This window comes from Anomaloglossus baeobatrachus, chromosome 4 (assembly GCF_048569485.1).
Source record: "Anomaloglossus baeobatrachus isolate aAnoBae1 chromosome 4, aAnoBae1.hap1, whole genome shotgun sequence".
NCBI classification, from domain to species: domain Eukaryota; kingdom Metazoa; phylum Chordata; class Amphibia; order Anura; family Aromobatidae; genus Anomaloglossus; species Anomaloglossus baeobatrachus.
The window spans coordinates 592,804,731-592,825,746 of NC_134356.1; the positions used below are offsets into that span (position 1 = coordinate 592,804,731).

The window sequence follows — 21,016 nt, forward strand, 5'->3', positions numbered from 1 at the left end:
AGAGGGGAGGGGTTACACTTTTAAAGTGTAATACTTTGTGTGGCCTCCGGAGGCAGAAGCTATACACCCAATTGTCTGGGTCTCCCAATGGAGCGACAAAGAAATAACCCTTACTCCAAATAGAAGCCCTAGGAACAGTCAGGGCCAGTGTTAGAAGGAGTCAAACGTCACAATTTCTCAGGGCTTTGACTCTTAAATACCTCAGCAGTAGTATTCTGAGGTTCAGATTGTTTAAGGACCTTTGACTTCACAGTCATGTGACCACAGGTCTCTTAATTACAGGAGTCTAAAAGACCTGAATAGGAAACAGGCAGATATGCAGAACTGGCATTAGGGGGAAGGAAGTGCAAGCTGGGCAATTTTGCAGGCCCCCCATTCTCCTAGGTGCCCCAGTGTCTATATCCCGAAGATAATAGTGTGTGTGTGTGTGTGTGTGTGTGTGTGTGTGTGTGTGTGTGTGTGTGTGTGTGTGTGTGTGTGTGTGTGTGTGTGTGTGTGTGTGTGTGCGCGCGCGCGTGTGCGTGTGTGCGCGCGTGTGCGTGTGTGTATCATACATAGACATTAGATGGATAGATAATAGATAAGTAGATGATGGATACACATATAAGGATACATAGATAGATAGATGGATAGATACGCACGTGTTACACACAGAGTTTGGAGAGATATGTTGACGTTCCAGAATGTAATATGACCATATTTGAATAATTGTTATATTATTTTTTGGCCCGAAAGAAATCAAGAACCTCTCTTATTTTCGGGGAAACATGGAAATCCTCTCCCAGAAAGAAAGAACAATCCTGCTAATGCCACCTAGTTTTACACCAACAAGGTATAAAAAATAAAATAAATAATGATTGACAGACGTTTCCCCACTCTGTCAACTTGGTGATTCTGCTTATACCACAGCGCAATGTTCTCTCTTACCGACAATCAGTCCCATTTCACAATAGGGGTCTTCATAGCCACAAGTCATCATGGTCCCCACGGTGTCATTCACGACAGCTACTACATCCAGATCAAACTCCTACAGATAGAAGAACAGATGAGTGAATATTAGAACAAGTAATTAGGCAACAGGGAGGTCAAATCCGCTGCAGTTGCTCTCCAAGTCCAAGCAGAAGAAGGATTAGCCATATTGTATTCTGTGTGAGGACAGAGGGACACAACCCATAAAGCATCCACATACGGGACAACCTGGTGACCGATGACGCAACATTTTGATCTTGCATGACATAATTTGTAATTATTTGTTATGGTGACACATTGCTAGATGCCGGGGATGTGATGCAAAGTTGTAAAGGTTTCCAAATCTGTTTAGTGACTCACTAACCCATCAACTTCAATGCAAAATCACACACAACCTGCCTGCAATTTGGCATCTTATCAATCAAAATGGCAGCTCTAAAATAGCGGTTTGACAAGTCACAGACAAGTTGCAGACAGGTTTTTCATCGCACGACTGGCCTGAGAATTGCGGTCAGTGTCTTTGTACCACCAGCAGTAAGTATAATCTTGCGGGGCAGGACACCCACCTCACGTCTGTGGATGGCTTCTTTCAGGAGATTTACCACATCTTCTCCTTCACAGCCAGATGCTTTGAAACCTTTGGTCCACTTCAGGAGAATGCCCTATGGGAAAAAACATGACATTCTTTTTATATTTCCAAACCTGGAAAGCTGCAGGATAAGGGTGAAGAAGACAATAGAGCGACAAAGGAGTCACCTCGGTTCCCATACAAGAACCTGCCCCAAAGCCCATCATATATTCAGCCATGCCGTACAGGAACCTGCCCCAAAGCCCATCATATACTCGGCCGTGCCGTACAGCTATGGCCGCTCACACTTTGTTTTCTAGCTGAACTCAACTGAACTATTGGAACATAAGAAAATCTTTGATTGCTTCACAAGTCGATTAATCCACCGCGATTACTGCACAATGATGGTGAAAATTATAGGATTTAGGCTCAGGGCATAAAGCTTGAATAATCATATTGAACTTAGTTTTGCAAAAAGGGCGATATACATACTTTGAATGTTTGTCATAAGGGTGTGACGATGGAGACTGCCAAGAATAGTTGTACACAATAGATGTAGCAGAGCTGACTTTGTGATTGACTCATTGGAGCTAGAGGAGTTAAGTCTTGTAATAGTGGTAATAAAATAGCTCTACCTGCAGTCCAATGTAAAGACGACAGTGATGGTGGATACGCCTGGCTACAACCATACCTTTCTGCTTTATGGACTACTTGCGGCTATACACCATAGATTAACATTGGGTAAACCACCTCGTATGCGGCCGGAAGGGCCGACCACCTCGTGTGCGGCCGGAAGGGCCGACCACCTCGTGTGCTGCTGTAAAGGCTACCCCACCTCCCAACATGGCTAGCTCTAATGTACTAGTTATATCAGTACTAATGATCTGATAATGGATCACATTCAGCCACCACTTCCAATTACCTCATCCAGACTGTTCTGATGGCACGGGAAGGAGAAGGTGAACCCAAGGGGCAGAGATACTCCTTTCATACCCATGTATTCTAGGAAGTCAGCGATGCAATGGACAATGTGGTCAAACAGCTGCAATAAAGCACAGATAATATAATTAATCATTTATAACACTGTTAAATTACAATTTCCAGTGGTACAGACAGAATGAAGCCTAGCTGGAAATATTCTACCTGGGTGGCATAATGTACAGGAATTCTCACCTCCTCTCCGGTTCCTTGCATGGCATCTTGCGGGATGGTGTAGATCTTGTTGTGCATTTCCACCCCACGTCTCATACCGTTCCGAACACGCACCAGGAGAACGCGGAAATTTGTGCCCCCGAGATCCAGTGCCAGGAAGTCGCCTCTCTCTGAAAGATTACAATACACGGTGTATACAGCATAGTTTACAGCTAAGGATTTGAATTATCCCATCACATGGAAGAAATAAAGCAGCTCTCCCCAGGATATGTTGATGAACTGTCTTTAAAGGGGTTGTGCAGACTTGAGTTGCAAGTCTGCAGTCACCTTGTGGATCCTCACAGTGCACAGTGTGCATGCTGTCAGGATTTACATGTGGTGGCATCAATCAGGATTGGGCAATCATGTGATTACAAGTTTGCAATTTGCATACTTCTAGCCACATTCGAACTAGACCTGTCTGACTTTACTCAATTCACTTGTATTGAGCAAAGCAGTGCGTGCTGTCAGGATTCTACGCACCGGTAATGGGTGGGCACGAGACCGCAAGTATGTCATTTGCATACATATGGTCACGTGCCAACGGATTTGCTCAATACAAGCGTATTGACTGAGGTCGGAGAGGTCTAGTTCGAATGTGGCTAGAAGTATGCAAATAACATACAGTCACGTGATCACCTATTCCCGATGCCAGTACCAGTAAATCCTGACAGCATGTACATTGCGCCCTGTGAGGATTCACAAGTCTGTAGTCTCATACAGTGACTGCAACAAGCCTGAACAACCATGAAGAAAGGCGAACAGCATGGGACTGGAGCCTTTCATAGTTTTAAGGTTGAAAGGTGACCCAAGTCCATTGAGTTTAACCTATAAACAAACATGATCCAGAGAGAGGCAAAACCCCTATGAAGCAGATATTGATTGCACCAGATTATGGGAAAATTTCTTCCTGACCCTCATATGTCAATCAGACTAGTTCACATCACACAGCCTAGTGCACTTCACTGTAATACTTAACCCAGCAATGCTCTTATCTATGTGGCTGGATCAGGTATTGCAGTTCAGCCTCATTTCATTTAATGTGTGGCAACTGCATTACCAGGACCAGCCACTCGGATAAAGGAGGAGCGTTGTCAGGGAATGCACATAGCACAACGTCCTCCTGTTGTTTTTGGTTGGTGTAGGTAGCAATCATCCTAAGGAAAGGGCAATGTGTTCTCCAAGAAAGCTGCTTAAATGAAAAAGTGTTCTCTCTCAAAAAGATAAATGGACCCAATCCATCATAGCGTTTGCTCCTGCTTTATGGCAAATTTTGTTGTGGCAAAATTTGGCGCATTTTTCATGAAAAACAAAGCAATAAAGAAAACCGTAGTATTGTAAAATCTTCAATAAAACAAAAAAAAAAAAAAAAAAGAAAAAGAAAAAAAAAGGAAAGGAAAAGAAAAAAGTTACTTCAGAATTACAATACACCATGAAGAAGGGATTGCTAAAGTGTCTTCTGCTTGAAAAAGAAAAAAAAAAAGGATGTCATTGACAGCCATTAAAAGGTTCAGTGTGATCATAAACTAAAGGGTCCAAGTCATTGGAACATCTAGTTTCTTGCACACTTCCAGCTTCTGAACAATGAGATAATCCATAGAGACACCACCTCAAGTTCAGCGCCTGCAGCCCCCGCTCACCTGTGCCATCCGGCGTTGACCTAACGTACGTCGGTAGCATCTTGACTGTGGCTTCATCATGGCTCGTCTTTTTTAAGCCTCTGTCCATTTCTACGCTCATGATCCTCTTAATTTCCAGCAGCTGCTTGGTGCTGAGGTTGAGGGCTTCAAGCGTCTTCTCCCTTTCGTGGCGCTGGTCAGCCAGTCGGTAAGCTACAGCTGTCACCATGGCGGCTCCTTTACCACTGCCGTCCTCGGATCGGATGAATCGGATGTCGCACTCCGGCACAAGTCTGCGGACAGTCTTCTGAAGGAGCCGTGCAAAGCTAAGGAGAGAGAAGAGCAGAGAAGACTAAATATCGGAATAAAAATAAAATGACCTATCACCCATCAATAGCTTAGTGACTCACTGTGGGTGATTCTTGTAGACGGACCCATCCACTCCAACTGTTGACTTCAATCGCTCCACACCTTTGTTCTCTCGGATACGTCTCAGAACGGCAGCAAGTGTGGTGGCACACAGGTTGGCAGAGCGAGACGACACTATCTGGCAGATGCGGTGTGTGGCCACACAGTCCTCGTGGGAGGGCTCCAGCCCCAGCTTACTCAGGATCTGATGGGCAGTTTTGATCCCTTCCTTATCTCTGTAAGAAGAGCAGAATCCGCAGCGTTAATAGCAGCTCGTGTCATTTATAAGGCAACATGTAGGTCATATGTTGGGTGATGACACCATATGCACGGAGTATAACAGCATAGCTCAGGTAAGATGGCGTCCGCAAGATCCCAGAAAACTACACTTTAAACGAGCGAAGCAAAAAGTAAAATAATTGTGCATCTTCTCAACCACTGGTCAACTAAAAACATATTCAATAACCAGCCCATCATCATTATTATTATTATTATTATTATATGTCCTTGATGGATAAAAATATAGGTTTTAATAAGAGAAATCTTAAAAGGGGTCACCCCATGAAAAATTATTCACCTATGTATAGGAAAAATTATATAGCGTGGAACCTTGTATTAAGAGTAACTTTGTTTGAGAGTGTTTTGCAAGACAAGCAAAGCTTTTTACAAATGTGTAACTTTGTTTAAGAGCAATGATTTGCAATAAGAGCAAATCCTCACCGTGCACACTCCGGTTCTGTCCTTTCACCGCGCTCTGGAGGTAATTTTTTGTACATATGTATTGTATACAATATACCATTGTACAGTACAGAATATACTATACAGAATGTCTATCAATTTGCATTTGTGGATACAGTATTGTACTTATTGCTAACCAGTACAGAACATTACTTGTACTGTAATCTGCCTGAGCAGTTTTCCTACCCCACATTTGGCTTAGTTCTGCCCTTATTTTGGGGAGAATAGATTTGGGGTGTTTGTGTATTCTACTAGAATAAAGGCTGTCATATTGATACATTATTTTTTCTCTCTATACTGTACCTCTCACATACCAACAATCCCATTGTAAACTAACATGCTGTTTAAATTGTTTTATGGTTTTTTTTACTGTACAGTATTTTGTATTGTACTGTAACAATTTTATATGGATACTGTACATTATTTTGTATTAATGTAATAACTTTGTATAAATACAGTAAATATTCTTGGGTTGTGGAACGAATTGTCTGCGTTTCAACTATTTCCTATGGAAAAATTCGCTTTGATATAAGAGTAACTTGGTTTAAGAGCACACTCCTGGAACCAATTACGCTTGTAATCTTAGGTTCCACGGTATGTATTTTTTCTGTGGACCACCGATCATAAGAATGGGGGTCCAAAAGTCTGTGTGGATGTAGTATGAGCATGTGCGGCCACCCCTTCTAAAGACCGTGAGTAGAGTGGTCGCACATGCTCACTACTACTTCATTCATACAGATAACTTTGGGACTATTGTTAATGTGATTAGTGGAGGTCTCACGAGTTGAACCCCCAGTGATCACACATGTATCCGCCATCTTGTGTAGATGTGGTTCGTGACCTGGCCACTTGAACTACTGCTGCTAAATAGCGAAGCATTTCACTATCATCTACAAGACCTTACTTTTCAATTTCAGAGACGTAGCGGGTTTCAAAATGTCCAGTGGTCAAAAGGTCAGCAGTGATCCTTCCTTCAAATAGCAGATCCTCCTTAGCCATCTTGACCAGGATAAGCCGGACCAGCTCACCCATATACATCCCGCTGATCATCTTCTCAAACCTGTAGGAGACAGTCAGCATGACATGGTTATCAGCTGCACTACAGTAGCATCTATATAGCGTATTGCACCCCAGTAATACAGCTAACACAATATAAACCATGGCTGCATCATCATTGGGCTCAGACATGTCAGCACTTAGTATCACCAGCAGGTGGCGCTGTTGCAATTGTAAACCGCCGTCCTTGTATAATAGCGCTGTGATCTTTCCCGCCTGCATTGTACAGGGCACCATTGTACTGACACTACTGATTTATGGGACATGGCAAGAGCTAGTGCCACAAATTACAGTCTATTGGCACAGTTATCTGTGGGATAAGCCAGAAGGTCAGAAATCTAGGATGTAGATCATATGGCTGGGAAGGAGCCATATCCTTATTACACAATCTGAGAACAATGCTCCGGTGATATGAAGAATAGGAGCTGGAAACAGAGGAGCAGGGTGACAACTTGAACAGTCTGTCCTGGGAATCGATGCGGGACGATCATGTGATAATTGCAATCATAAGACTCCATTGTAAGAGTTTTCTGATGACTCAGTGTACGTTGCAATTTGCTAACCTGCGTTGCATAGAGCGGCATGACACAAGAGAAGCGGAAACTTTCCACCATAGATGCTTACAGTTGATTCCCGGGGTTTAGTGATCCCCTGTCGATTTCTCGGTCAAACTCTGTTCTTATATCATCCAAAGATCCGTCATCCCCAAAAGCTCCCCACTCCATATTCACACACATGCGCCCCTCGTCACCCTCCACAAGGTCTATATGTCGCATGTCTTCCATGTAGCAAGCATTGGTACCCGTACCTGAAAAGAATGGAAGGTACTAATCAGATCACATAGGCGATATACAGACTTAGTGTGCGCAGTATATAGTAACCCACTCACCAATGATAAGTCCAATCTCACAGTTGTGGTCATCGTACCCACAGGTCATCATTGTGCCCACTGTGTCATTCACAACCGCAACAATGTCAATATCAAAATCCTGAAATGAGAAGAGCGAAAATGTTAAAAGGATAATTCTCATGAGGTCTCTCCAGGAACACAGCACTCCCTGCCTGAATGAGGGACAGCTCGGACTAGCGGCATAGTCTCCCCGCTGGCCCAAACGGTGTACTCCACTGCTGAAAGCAGAGGCATCTATGCCAGTGATCAGTCCATCTTCAGAGCAGCGCTAGCAAGCCATCTAGCAAAAAGCTTGTAAGCGCTCCTTACATGGCAGGCTGTCCATGGCTGAAACAAAAGCAGCTGCCCATAACGTAACCTAAGCAATGGGTACTAAAACTATAGAATTAAAAATCCCGCCGTTCTGGAGTAATGAGGAGAAACCCCATTTAATATATTATACATCAAAATATTCAAGTTTTCAGATGCACCAAACTAATATGTATGGTGACAAAAAGCTGATTAGTGTGGAGGCAATATAGGAAGAAAAGTAAGGATGATGGAGAAATTCCATGCGATATTCAAGGAGCAGCAACACAGCCCCATGTATAGGAATTGTCTTGCATGTACAACTCATAGCCCCACTCTGCAGGATAGGCAAAGTCTCTGATCTCAGGGGTCCCAAAACTGGGACCTCCACAGATGATAAAGGGATCTTATTTTGAATGGAGTGGAGATTAACTGGGACTGATTCAGACAACTAGCAGTGCACTACCTCCATCAGTAGCGCACATACACTCCCGACACTGCATTTATTCTCTGGAGTTTGGTTCTCATGGGTCTAGATTGGCAACTGAATGGACGGCAGAGAGTGAGAGGGGCCACCTCCACGGCAGAGAGCGAGAGGGGCCACCTCCACGGCAGAGAGCGAGAGGGGCCACCTCCACGGCAGAGAGCGAGAGGGGCCACCTCCACGGCAGAGAGCGAGAAGGGCCACCTCCACGGCAGAGAGCGAGAAGGGCCACCTCCACGGCAGAGAGCGAGAAGGGCCACCTCCACGGCAGAGAGCGAGAAGGGCCACCTCCACGGCAGAGAGCGAGAAGGGCCACCTCCACGGCAGAGAGCGAGAAGGGCCACCTCCACGGCAGAGAGCGAGAAGGGCCACCTCCACGGCAGAGAGCGAGAAGGGCCACCTCCACGGCAGAGAGCGAGAAGGGCCACCTCCACGGCAGAGAGCGAGAAGGGCCACCTCCACGGCAGACATACACTTCAATTTCACTTCTCGGTCTGCATTATAAATGGGAATATTCTAACATTCACCTCCAGCACAGGCAGAGGCGGGGTCCAATGAAAATGCCGCTTACCCCACGTTTCTTAATTGCTTTTCTTAACAGAGTAACCACATCTTTTCCTTCCACACCGGACGCCTTGAATCCTTTAGTCCAGTTCACCAAGATACTCTGCAGGGAGAGATTAATTGGAGCAACTATAACACATACTCTACTGGAAAAACATGTGAAAATATCAGATATAATACAGAAAAATTGAGGACGTACCCCAATGGGGTCAGGAGCAAGAACCCCAATTAAATAGCACACAAGCCAACAGATTGGGAGGACAATGTACACTTCGGCTTGTAGAAAGGAGGTTGTGTCCTATCTAAGCTTTCTCCTTAGATAGGACACCTACTCCTAGGTTATATAGCAGGGCATATATAGGAAAACTGAGTGTCTGGGGCAGATCTAGGGATAACTGCACGTAATAATGAACAGAGCCAGTTTCCTAAGCACGGTCCTGCCGGCAGCGGAGGAGATTGACAGTGCGGGTTACTGCAGGCTGCCAGCGCGTTATATAACCTATCCCTCCACGTCCTTGATAGAACATACAAGATCATGCGATTACACGGAAATCATTTTCCAGCCTTTTTGCAGTTTAGTAAAACGAATAATCTGATCCCTGGGGCAGATCCTGGATATACGGATCATTTCACAACATTTCCCTGGATTTATAAATCCAATACTTGGTATAGCAAAAGTTAGAAATACATACACAGATACCCCATAAATAGAGGGGTCCCCTAATTAGCCAGAGCAGCTTATGGTGGGCATCATGTAATGATTACATTCCCCTGTGGTGGCGCTATAACACTTAAAGTTCCCCAGCAAATCACAGGCCATTTTTTTAATACAGTCGTAGGACACCCTGTCATCTGCATATGTCTGGAAGGTAGTCTACGTCTAACAGATAAGTCCAAAAGCAGAAAACTGCCTCAATAACGGCCATTACGCTGCCCATAGCGGCCCCAGTACAGATTGGTCTAGACTTTTAAATCTGCATTAGTGTATAGATGTGTAGCCCCCTGCTCCGTCTGTCGGCAGCTTATAATATAAAAGCTCCTGTGTCCCGATAATGATCTAAGAAACCTGGAAAGTTATATGAGGAGATGTTCATTACACAGGATTCTCATCCACTTACCTCGTCCAGTTTGTTCTGGTGGCAGGGGAACGAGAAAGTGAAGCCCAAGGGCAACGTCTTGTCTTTGATGTGCAGCTGGTCCATGAAGTTGGCCAAACATTCAGCAATGTGGTCAAACAGCTGGAATCGGAGAAGGAACATGATGTAAGAAGAAGTGGAGACTTACCCATCTAATGCACCAAATGTTCTCCTAAAGAAAAAAATCTAACCGGCTTAAGGTTTCATGGTCAGACTCAAGTCCACGATTTTCGGAGCGGATGCAGGTCTCCGGATCCAAACTCAATAGCGTCAAAGACCTATGAGGCTGTAGAATTTGGGTCAAGAGACCCATGGACCATCCAGAGATCATGGTCTGTACTGGAACCATGTGTGAAACCAGCCTTGGTGTGAAACCAGCCTTGGTGTGAAAGATTCAAAGTGCCACGTGGCTTCCACAACATTGGCCGATTACTTATAAAATGCCCCTGGCTAGCAGTAGCTTTCCGATGGGGCTGGCAGAACAGGAATATCTGAAGCTTGCTTCGTTATATCAGGTGGAACATCTTTTTTATCACCGTTTTGTCAAGCCTCCAACAATACATGTCAATGTGACTCATAGCATTAAAGATGGCAGGAGCCGGGCAGATCGGAGCCGGCATTGTGCACGTTGTTGTATTTGGGCAGTCGTGTTTTTTTTTTTTTCCCGTTAATTACTCGCTGGCCGAAAAGTTACACTTGAGTGTGATGTGGAAGCTGCATACAGCCGGTAATGATGAGGAGGGAAAAGTCTAACATAAGCGCCAGTCTGCATGACTTCAGTAAATAATAATGGGATGTATAATAATGGATCAGAAAAGGGGCAAATCCGAAACATTTACACTACCCTAACATTATTATTTACCAACCAGAGTTAAAAATATAAAAAAAAAGTATTTAAAAAAGGGGTTGTCCACTTTTGGAGACAAATTGATTTTTTTTCTTAAAAGCATTTATTTGGGGCTAACCGCTTTTGCAATTAGAGTTCATGACAAATTTGGACAGTTTGGCTTTTACAGGTTCCTTGTTTCTCTCCACATTCAACTTTAATGTGGTCGGTAGTCAAATCAGTTAGGAAGAGCAAAAAAAGCAAAAAGAAAGATCCTTACAAACTCCCGATCAAATTATCAAAGAGAGCTCACTGACAGATTCTCAGTTAACTCATTTTGCAGGCAGTGCAACACAGAGACTGGTGCAAAATTTGGAATGAAACCAAAAAGGCAGAAAATATTAAATTACATATTTAATGACATATTAAAACAAATAAAATTGTCCCTAAAAAGGTAGGCAACCCTTTAATGAGTTGTCCAAACTTACTCCTGCACCTGACCAGATATCAAGCATGAAAAGACCACTTAATTATGACAGGATCAGTGCAAATTACTCACTGAGCATTGGACAGGCCGCAGTCGTGCAGTTGCACCACTTTATGCTCAGGGTTACAGGCAGGAGAGTTTGCCTAGACGATTATTGAAGAATAGTCCACTATAAAGATGGTCTTCTGCTCATTTCAAAGAGGCTCTTTTGTTAGTCTGGCCGCTCTACATTCTTACCTGCCCCCCGCTGCCCCTCATCAGGTCTTCCGGGATGGCATAAATCTGGTTTTCCATTTCCACCTTCTTCTTTCCATTATCACAAACTTTCACTCGCAGAACTCGAAAATTAGTTCCTCCCAAGTCCAAAGCCAAAAAATCTCCATTTTCTACAAAAAGAAAAAATATAGGAAATTTGTAAAAGTTTCTTAGTCATTTACCATAAGAGATTAAGATACATTTCTATTGTTTGCTGTAGGCAAATGCCTAAGTGGAAAGAAGAGTCATGCATCAGCTCAGTGACCGCCATATTCTCATCTTTACACAAGTCCAAACCTTCATGAAGATGCAAGAACGGAAGACATCTTCATCCACAATGTCATCTCTTTCATGAACATTTCCTAAGGGTCAAGTCAATGGTGGTGGAAGTGTGTCTTCAGGGTGGGAGATAATTGGGTTGTGCGGTAATAACGACTCTGGTGCTTACCAATAAAACTGGTTATTTAAGGTGACCTAAAAAGATGTCACCCTACATGTTCTACAGGAACTCCAAAAACTACAACTCAGAAAGGGGCTAACAAGTGTCCAGGCCTGGGGCTAGGATTATGTGGTGCCCTGGACAAGCCAGGACGTCACAGGTACTACAACAACACACCCCACACCCCGGCTAGGCACATCGAGGTCAAACAAAAATCCTTGTTGCCTCCCTCCAGGGGCTGATGTCCACACCAGGGGGTGGAGCCAGGCGGTTGGCCCCACCCACCGAGGAGTTCACAGTCCTGGAGGCGGGAAAAGGAAGGTAGTTTTAGTTGAGTTTGGAGTTGGAGGAGTGAAGTGCAGTGGACGAGACTGATCGTGTCCGGGTGCGTGGCCCGGGCACTTGACAGCGGGGTTGGCAGAGGGTGGTGACAGTCTGCAGGAGAGGCTGATTGACGTGAACCGTAAGGACCGGGGACGGGCGGTGGCCCGCCGGTACCGGATCGGGGAGCGAGGAGAGGCCAGACCCGTTCGGCGGGGCTTGCGGACCCCGACCAGGCTAGGAGTCGCCGTGGGGCCGGTCGAATCTATTAGCGAGGGGGGCCTCCGAGGTTTCCCAGGTCGGAACCCGATTGAAGGCGGCAGCTCGAGCCGTGAGGGGAAATACAGTCGCCGCCGAGGCTGCAGTTCCCAGGGCCAGAGCGTGCGGGCAAAAGGGGCTCCCTCAGCATCCATCCAAGCTGGGGAGCGGGTTACCGGTGGGAAGCCATCAGAACCGAGAAAATAACAGGTGCAGGGAAAGGCAGTCACCACCAACCTGCCGGGAGAAGAACAACCGCGGCAGTCTGTGGGACCTGTCCATCCAGCCGTTTGTTTTACCGGAGACTTTGTATTCATCATTGGCTGGGTGAGTGCCACCGTGCCGTACGGCACGGCGCTGCCCCCCGTGACCCTGCACCTCTCCAGGCCCCGTAACCCGCCTGCCATCCCTCCCTTACCGGACCCCGGGACAACCAACCCCCCTACCCACGGAGGGGAAGAACAACATCCAAGCTGCTCCCTGTCATCGCTCCCAGGATCCCCGTCCAGAGCAGCGGCGGTGTCACAACCTCACCACAACCGTGGGTGGCGTCACGGACAATAAATCCCCAAAACCATTCCCCTTTTCACTCACGGGCGAGGAGCGCCGCTCAAGGCCCCGGGATCCGGCCCACCGCTCAAGCCACCGAGCAGCGAGCGAAGCAGCAGCAGCCGGACCCGAGCAGTGGGTGAGCGCAGCGTCCCCTCCCCGCCCGCGACAGTCACATAATCACGCAAGAACAGCCATGATACTTGGGATACTTCACCAAGGTTGGGATATGACAGACTTTCAAATGGATTCGGTGTTAAAATGCCACTTAGCGCTCTTCGTGCCGCCACCTAATGCTTGCCGCGCCCCAGCCCCTCCTGGAATGTACACCCCACCCCCTCGGCCCCTCATGGCATGTACACCCCCCCCGGCCTCTCCTGGGATGTGTACACACACACACACACACACACACACACACACTCCTGAGACGTACACACACACCCTCCCCCAGCCCCTCCTGGGATGTACACACACACACCCTCCCCCAGCCCCTCCTGGGATGTACACACACACCCTCCCCCAGCCCCTCCTGGGATGTACACACACACCCTCCCCCAGCCCCTCCTGGGATGTACACACACACCCTCCCCCAGCCCCTCCTGGGATGTGTACACACACACACACACACACACACACACAGCCCTTCCTGGGATGTTTTCCCCGCAGTGTTTCCTATATATTATGCGCCCCAGCGTCTCCTGTAATGTGTATTCCCCCAGCCTCTCCAGAGAGAGATAAACCTGGAAAAGCAGCTGTGATAAACAACATGATCAATATCACGGAACGTCACAGCCGCACCAAAGAGAAGCTGCTCTGGCCACCACAGTAAGGGTGAGTTAATTATTTGTTTGACCAAATATACCAGGGTAGTTTTCAAGTTGATAATTTGGTGTGGCCCCCGAAGGTTGGTAGAAAATTCCAAATTGTCTCCGACAGAAAAAAGGTTCCCCAGCTCTGTTCTAGAGGATCACAGTGGTGCAGCACACTGACACTGCAGTGGACCATATAATGAAAAGAGGGGTAGCCTGCTGGTATAAAAGTACAGTAGATCAGTGTCTCTGGTATTAAGGCGCTGGTGCATCTGCTTGGCAAGGCAGAGGATGAGCATCAGCGACCTGGAATGACCCCCGCTCTCGATCCCGCGCAGTGGTTCTGCTGCGCTGGCAGTGTAATATGTAGGATTACACTGCCCAGGACCATTGTACTCATACAATCAAATGGCAGCACAAATCAAAAGGACGCTAACAGATTTAACCCACTAAAAGCCAGGTTGCTGTGTCCAAACAACAATGCCGATCGCACCAGCAGATCTATTTCAAAGGATTTGAAAACAAAAAATGTACAAAGTCAAAACCTCTCTCCTCTGCCAATGACGCAATAAATTCTGCCTCCAACGGATGATGGTAAACAGCCGCTTTCTAGGAATTTCTCCAGATCCGTTTGTTATAATATTCAGCCCACGTGCACACACTATAAATCATTGCATAACGTAAACCATCTGGATATTCTATGAAGAATTAGTAGGGACTGGTACATATAAGGCCGAGGGGCTATAGACTATAGACGAAAGTTATTTCCCCCCAGGTGCCAACTTCAGGGTTTTTTTATTGGAGCAACAATTAATAATAATTTAGGAGTCATGGTTGTTACCAATAATGATAATGTGACGCCCTGGCCTATCAGGTCGTCACAGGGTATTGTGCAATCTGCCCTTCTGCACAGTATCCACATCCTACTTGGTTACGGATCCCTGTTCTTTGATGTTGCTAAGATCAAAGCCAGTCAAAATCCTAGAAACACTTTGCACCACACCCACCAGACCCACCATTGGGGGGCCTGAAGGGAATAGGGCCACCCATTTGGGGGGTTGGTAGGAGAAAGTGAAAAGTGTAGAAAAGTGCAGAGAAGTGAAAGAGGAGTAGAAGGAGAAGGTGTGGAGTGGTGACTCTCAGAGGGAGAGGTCACCGTGTTGGAGCTGGGCTCCATTAATCTACTAGGTAGCAGACATTGGTCTGGGCCTGGTAGGAGCTGGAACCCCGGTCACAGGGGATTATGTCAAGGGGCACGGACTTGCCGAGGAGGGCAGCCGGCGGCCTTGAGCCATCTTCGGGCAGGGGCCATGGCACGACGGGGTACAGGGACCCTAAGCCGGGGAGTAGCTTCAAGCGTCCTGGTAATTTACCCCGACGGGGGTGAAGTCTTCAAGATTCATCCCTCACCCACTCCAAAAATCGGGGTACTAGCGCACCGATGGGATAGGACTTTTCCCAAAACACAGTCTATCAAATCCAAAGCGTGAACCCTGAGAGCAAGCTCACTCCGTTAGCCATATAGATGAGCAGGACCCGACTAGTTCCACATTACAGGGTCCAAATAGTGAAGAAGGTGCCACGGAAAAAGTCACAGGCTAACAAGCAACACTAAGGGCACGGATCCAAGCATGCTCCCTCCTTGCTGCAGCGGAGGGGTTAAACACCTTGCTGCCATATCACCACCACTGTGCACCCCAACAGCAGCGGTGGTACTCCATCTTACCGTGGGTGGTGTCACAAACTTCCAAATCCCCTGTACATATCCCCCTTTTCACTTTGAGTGTGCGCGCGACCCCCCCTCTCGGGTCCAGAGACCCCTCGAGCCACCGCGGCTCCGGATCAGACACAGGGACAGTAAAATAACCCTTCTCTAAAAGAGGGTGGGGGGGAACTATTTTGCTCTATTTAGCAGCAGGTAATGTTAATACTACTGCTTGTCTGGAATTTCTTGACAATCAGGTATACGTCACCATCTAATTTGCTGCATTCTCCCTATAAAAACTTGTATAGTCGAGCCCTGAGGCCCATGCCACGTAGAGGGTGTGTGCATTTCTGCAATTAGTATGTCCCTCGAGACAGATACTATATATCTTAAATTCCTAACATTAGACAAACTGGATTAGAATCCCAGTTACTGTGCCCAGAAATCAGTTTTGTCGGAGAACACGATGACCGGGCAGATGAAATCCTACATGCCCGATCCTCCTTTTTCCAAACACTGGCTGTCTCTACATTAGATGAACATCGGGTTTAACGCCAATTGGCAGCTTTGGCAAATTAGATTATATTATAATATCTGTCTCCATCTCCATCTATTCGGCTTAGTGTTGACCCATCTGTGACTATGCTCTTCAAAATGCTGCCTTTTTGTGGCAGAAATTTGGGCAAAAACTCTGCTTTACAGTTCAAAACGCAAATGGCAAAAACTATTGACATGTTGCTTCTTTGAAAAGCAGAGTTTTTGCCCAAATTTCTGCCACAAAGAGTCAGCATTTTGAAGAGCATAGTGCGGACAAGAAACCCAAATTCCCATAGGCTATGCTTGAAAAGCAGAACACAACCATTTTGGCATTAAACGCTGCAGTTGAAAAAGCAGCAAAAAAGCAGGTAAAAAGCAAAGTGCGGACATAGCCTTAGTAAAAGAAACAAGTTTGATCCCACAAGATCCAATGGTGCACCCCTATGACATATTCGAGGCATTATATACTAAGAGGTCTACGCACTGTCACAAAGCAACCACTGGCTGACATTTTTGCTCCTGTGCACTTTTCCACCCTGCTCTGACGTCACCATTGCCTTGTTCTATATGACACCAGCCTAATCTGTTTAAACAATGGGAGCCCAACCTGTGTAAATACAATAGATGCCAATGACCCGACCTATTCCTTTATGTGCACAGCTGCGGAGAGGAGATACTGCTGCTCCGGTCACACAGACGCTCCTATGTCGCACTTAGCTGCCGGATTCCCTGCATCCAGGGCGACATTCCTCCAAACAACATGCAGTAATGGCAAATGTTATTGTCGCGCCCGGGGATATGGGGTACTCTGTCCCGGGCAGTATGTATCTTGGGAATGTCACTGGGGTGGCCGTTGCCTGGTGCCCTTTTTGTAATGGGGCTGTATTTACAGGGGATTAGATTAGTGTTCATATGTGACGCCACTTGTGGTGTTGCGGCTATGTAGATGGAGCCGCCACTGCGAATGTCACTACTGGGGCTGGTGTTAATTGCAGCCTGCATGATAGGCCCTCTGCAAGCAGGCTAGGGCCTCAGAGGATGGGTGATGTGACGGGCGTCAGAAGAAGGTAGTCCACACAGAAGTTTAGTGCAACTGGTTTTTACTCACTGCTGGTTGGTGGTAACTGGTTACCCGAGGCCGGATGGTTTCACCTCCAGGTCCCCTTCGTCCCAGTGCCAATGAAGTAATCTGGTACCTTCTTCCCCTGCACATGTCTCTGGTTAATGGGTCCCCATAGCATAGAGCAACTGGGGGTCCCTGTCCGGTCGTTTGTCCACTTCTGTCTGCCTGACGGTAGCGTGAACCCTGTGGGGTTGGAGTCTCTGGTACGGTTCTCCCTTTGCTAATGAGTCTTCGGATTTTTAGGGTCAGCGAGATCCTTGATGGTCCCCTCGCTGTGCAGGTGTTAACAGGTCGGCTTGGAGCTTTTTCCTGTCCTAGGGTCCTGTACCCAGTCAGTGCGTAGTTCTGGAAGTATTCCACCGGCAACTACTCTCCTGGGTACCAGGTTACTGTTAACCCACGCCAGAATGTCTCCTCACATCCATCTTCACTCCTCTCCTACTCTGACTGACTGTCCACTGTCTGCCCCTTCCACCTGGTCAACTAGTGGACTGGACTGGCTCCACCTCTAGGCGGCCATCCATTGGTCCGACCCTAGCTTTGCACCATTGTATGGGGGGGGATTGTTGGGGAAAAAACTGTAATTAACTGGGTTTGTGTGTTACCAACACTGGTCTCCCAGGGCCCTAGGGGGTAGGCCCTGCATCCTGGTGGGGATGCAGAACCTTGTAGCTCCCTGATGGCTTCAGGGGCGCTACATTATCACCAGGGGATTAGATGAGAGAAGCGCCCCCTACTGTTGCTGAATAATGCCAGGAGGGGGAGGTGTGATAAGTCACTACAGGTACCATCAATGGAGACAGGAAAATGAAGTGGTCCAGTCACCTTTCTGGTCATTTCCGTTTTAGTAAATTCTGGAGCATCTTTCATTACTACTCTGCATTGTACTGTCTCTCTGTTACTAGAAATTTTTGAATAAACTGACAACTGGGAGTTCCAAGATGGGGGTGTGTGACTATACACTCTCACACTGTCCAATCAGGGCAGCCAGTGTCACACTGTATGGACATGTGACGCCCTGGCAAAACCAGGTAGTCACACAGAAGTAGTCCACCCTCCTTGATTCCACCAAAAACCCACACCCAGGTACAAACACACAGCCATTAAAGCCTAGCCACCCCCTCATGATAATAAGGACACACCAGTGGGCGGGATCAGGCAGATGAGAACACCCACTTAGGGGTCCTGAGGTGTCAGGGGAGGGAACAAGTCAGTCTAGTGGAAGTTGGAGAAGAGAGTTGACAGTGGAGGAGTGAGGAAGTGCAGTGGAGTCAGGGGTAGGGGCCCCTGGACTAGGTGGCTAGGTGGCAGACAGCAAACAGGGCCACAGGTGACGGAGATCCGGTCGCAGGAGACCTTAAGTGGACCGGGGCAGGGTTGTAGCGCGCCGGTGCCGATAGCAGGAATCTGGTCCGGAGGCCGTGCACAGTCAGGGTACCTGGACCCGAGGACGATTGCAAGCCCCCTTGTTAATCAACCAGCAGAGGATTAGGTTTCAGGCCTTGATCTCCAGAAGCCCAGAGAGCGAAACGGAAGCCCAACGCGGGGGATAGGGTGTCCGTCAGAACCCACAGAGATCCCAAGGATCAAATATTGCGGGTCACAGCTCCCAAACATACACAGTACCGGGAGTGGACTTCCCCGTTCCATGCGGAGTTGTCCCACAGAAGACACAGACACTGAGTGCAGGAGGAAGGGACACCCGTTTGCTACACCTGGGTTTGGGACCCGAATACACCCGCCAAAGGCAACCGGTCACGGGCAACTTGGTTTACCACTGGACTTGTGTGTGACTCTTTGAACAGTGAGCACAACATTGACTCCCGGTCCAAACCGGCACGCCACCTCCAGCAGCCATCACTCCCGTGTACCCGGGCCCCAAGACTACGCCTCCCCTACCCGTGGAGGGGATCCCATCTTGCTGCCCCGCTCCATCAGTCCTGGGCGTCCCATCACCAGGCAGCGGCGGTGTCACCATACCTCACCGCAACCCACGGGTGGCGTCACCGACACATCAATCCCCTGTAAATATCCCCTTCCAACAGTTGTGAAGACGGACGGCCATGCGAGCCCGGGTCCGGTCACCACTCGAGCCGCAGCAGCAAACCCGGATCCAAGCGGCCCCAGAAGCGGCAGCGGCCCCCGCCCGCAACAGACACGCACCTTTGATCTTTGGGTAAGGGGAATGGTAACCCACAGTTGTCAGTTTAAAACTAAATATCTAGCAGGGATAACTGAGGAACCGTACAAAGTAAAGAATTAGGAATAATTCCAGGGGAAATTTACTAAACAGACACGTTGGGAGAGCGGACACATCCCCTTTATCTAGACAGTCATCCCCTACGTTGCTCCACATATGGCCTTATTAGTGTTTTTGACCTTACTAGTGAGAATGGCGACATGCCTGTGATGCCACATATCTTGGGCAATGCAACAAGTTGTGTCTTTGTCCATACTTGTGTACAATGACTGTATATGTACTGGTGTCATCGTGCAGGATGTTACAGTGAGGACATACTATGTGCAACTTCCCTATATAATCCTTCTATACTGCTATCAGTGGTTTCCCAATACAGATAGGTTACATTTTTACTATTTAGAGCAGGTTTTTTTTCTACTCGTCGCTCAGTCTTTTTGCCTGACTATCTCCTCATCTGACTATAGTAGCGCTACACAGGATTGGCACGCTTAGACGGCTTTAACAAACGCTCCATTGTGCTTGACAAGGGCAATAAAACGACCCAGCAGCGATAGCCGGATACGTTATCAATGTGGCAGCCGTGCGCTGTGCCAGTGTGCCGGAGCTGGGCTCACTACAGTTCTTGCAGTGTTTTAGCACAAAGACGCGTCTCTAAGAGGGAGAGGTTCACTGCCCGAAGACATTCTTGTGCTTGAATAAATAAGATCAATGCCAAAATGCCAGGCGGTGGCACGTAGGCTGCCAGTGTCTCTTATTAAAACTGCTAAGTATAGGGAGGACTGAAACCACAAGGCGATCCTAAAAGGAAGCAAATGTATGTAATATAGCCCTGCTGCCCCGGAGAGCGCAGAGGAAAGGAGTGGCTCCTGGAGGATGTAGCTGACCACCGGATGATTTTGGGGGGGGCATATTCTTCCTTTCTAAACTACAGCGTGCACCACTGTTTGTATCCGAGTGCCCATTTATGTGGCATTTCCAACCTGCCCTAGGCAAGCTATATAGCCATACACTCCCCCCTCCATTAACATGTTGGTCTGTGGGTACCAGTTTCATAAAGTAGGGTGGGGACGGGAAGAAAATGCTACCACAAATAAGGGGAACTGGCTTCTCAAAAGCTCAAACAATTGTTCATGTTGCAATCCAAAAAAAAGCTGATCTGTCTACATTGCCCGTTATGTGTCAGATGAGACACAACCAACATGTGCATGGTGTCCATCACTAAATATGAGGTTTGGGCACAATCTATTCAATGAGGGCACTGGAGGGGTCGTAGAAACCCACCTAAAATGTTGAGGAAATTAACCTCGGACCTCCAAGGGATGCAATAAGAAGATCATATGTAGTTTTATTATAGTGTCAGGATATCGCCCCAGTTTGTATAATGGCCTCCATACTATAATAAAACTATACATGATTTTCTGATTGGAGGACTAAGGTTCATTTCTTCAACATGATGTTCTCCTCATATTTAGGGATCTTTAACACGTCCATGCAACATGATCCATACACAGACCAGAATGCAAGGACTGGCCGCGGCTCTCCTGACCAGCACGTGATAGCTTCATGTATTTCTGTG

General features: G+C 47.3%; 1 protein-coding gene across 1 annotated transcript in view; it reads right to left on the reverse strand.

Annotated features, from left to right (window-relative positions):
• LOC142304104 (hexokinase-2) overlaps positions 1-21,016 on the reverse strand; it is a 59,703-nt gene that overhangs the window by 21,374 nt on the left and 17,313 nt on the right. The window contains exons 3-14 of the mRNA XM_075346142.1: positions 11,482-11,630; positions 9,914-10,033; positions 8,803-8,898; positions 7,439-7,538; positions 7,174-7,357; positions 6,398-6,553; positions 4,758-4,991; positions 4,369-4,673; positions 2,711-2,859; positions 2,460-2,579; positions 1,536-1,631; positions 928-1,027 (exon numbers count right to left, since the gene is read on the reverse strand). Of these exons, the coding sequence (XP_075202257.1) occupies positions 928-1,027; positions 1,536-1,631; positions 2,460-2,579; positions 2,711-2,859; positions 4,369-4,673; positions 4,758-4,991; positions 6,398-6,553; positions 7,174-7,357; positions 7,439-7,538; positions 8,803-8,898; positions 9,914-10,033; positions 11,482-11,630 (1,809 nt within the window). The remainder of the gene's footprint in view (positions 1-927; positions 1,028-1,535; positions 1,632-2,459; positions 2,580-2,710; positions 2,860-4,368; positions 4,674-4,757; positions 4,992-6,397; positions 6,554-7,173; positions 7,358-7,438; positions 7,539-8,802; positions 8,899-9,913; positions 10,034-11,481; positions 11,631-21,016) is intronic.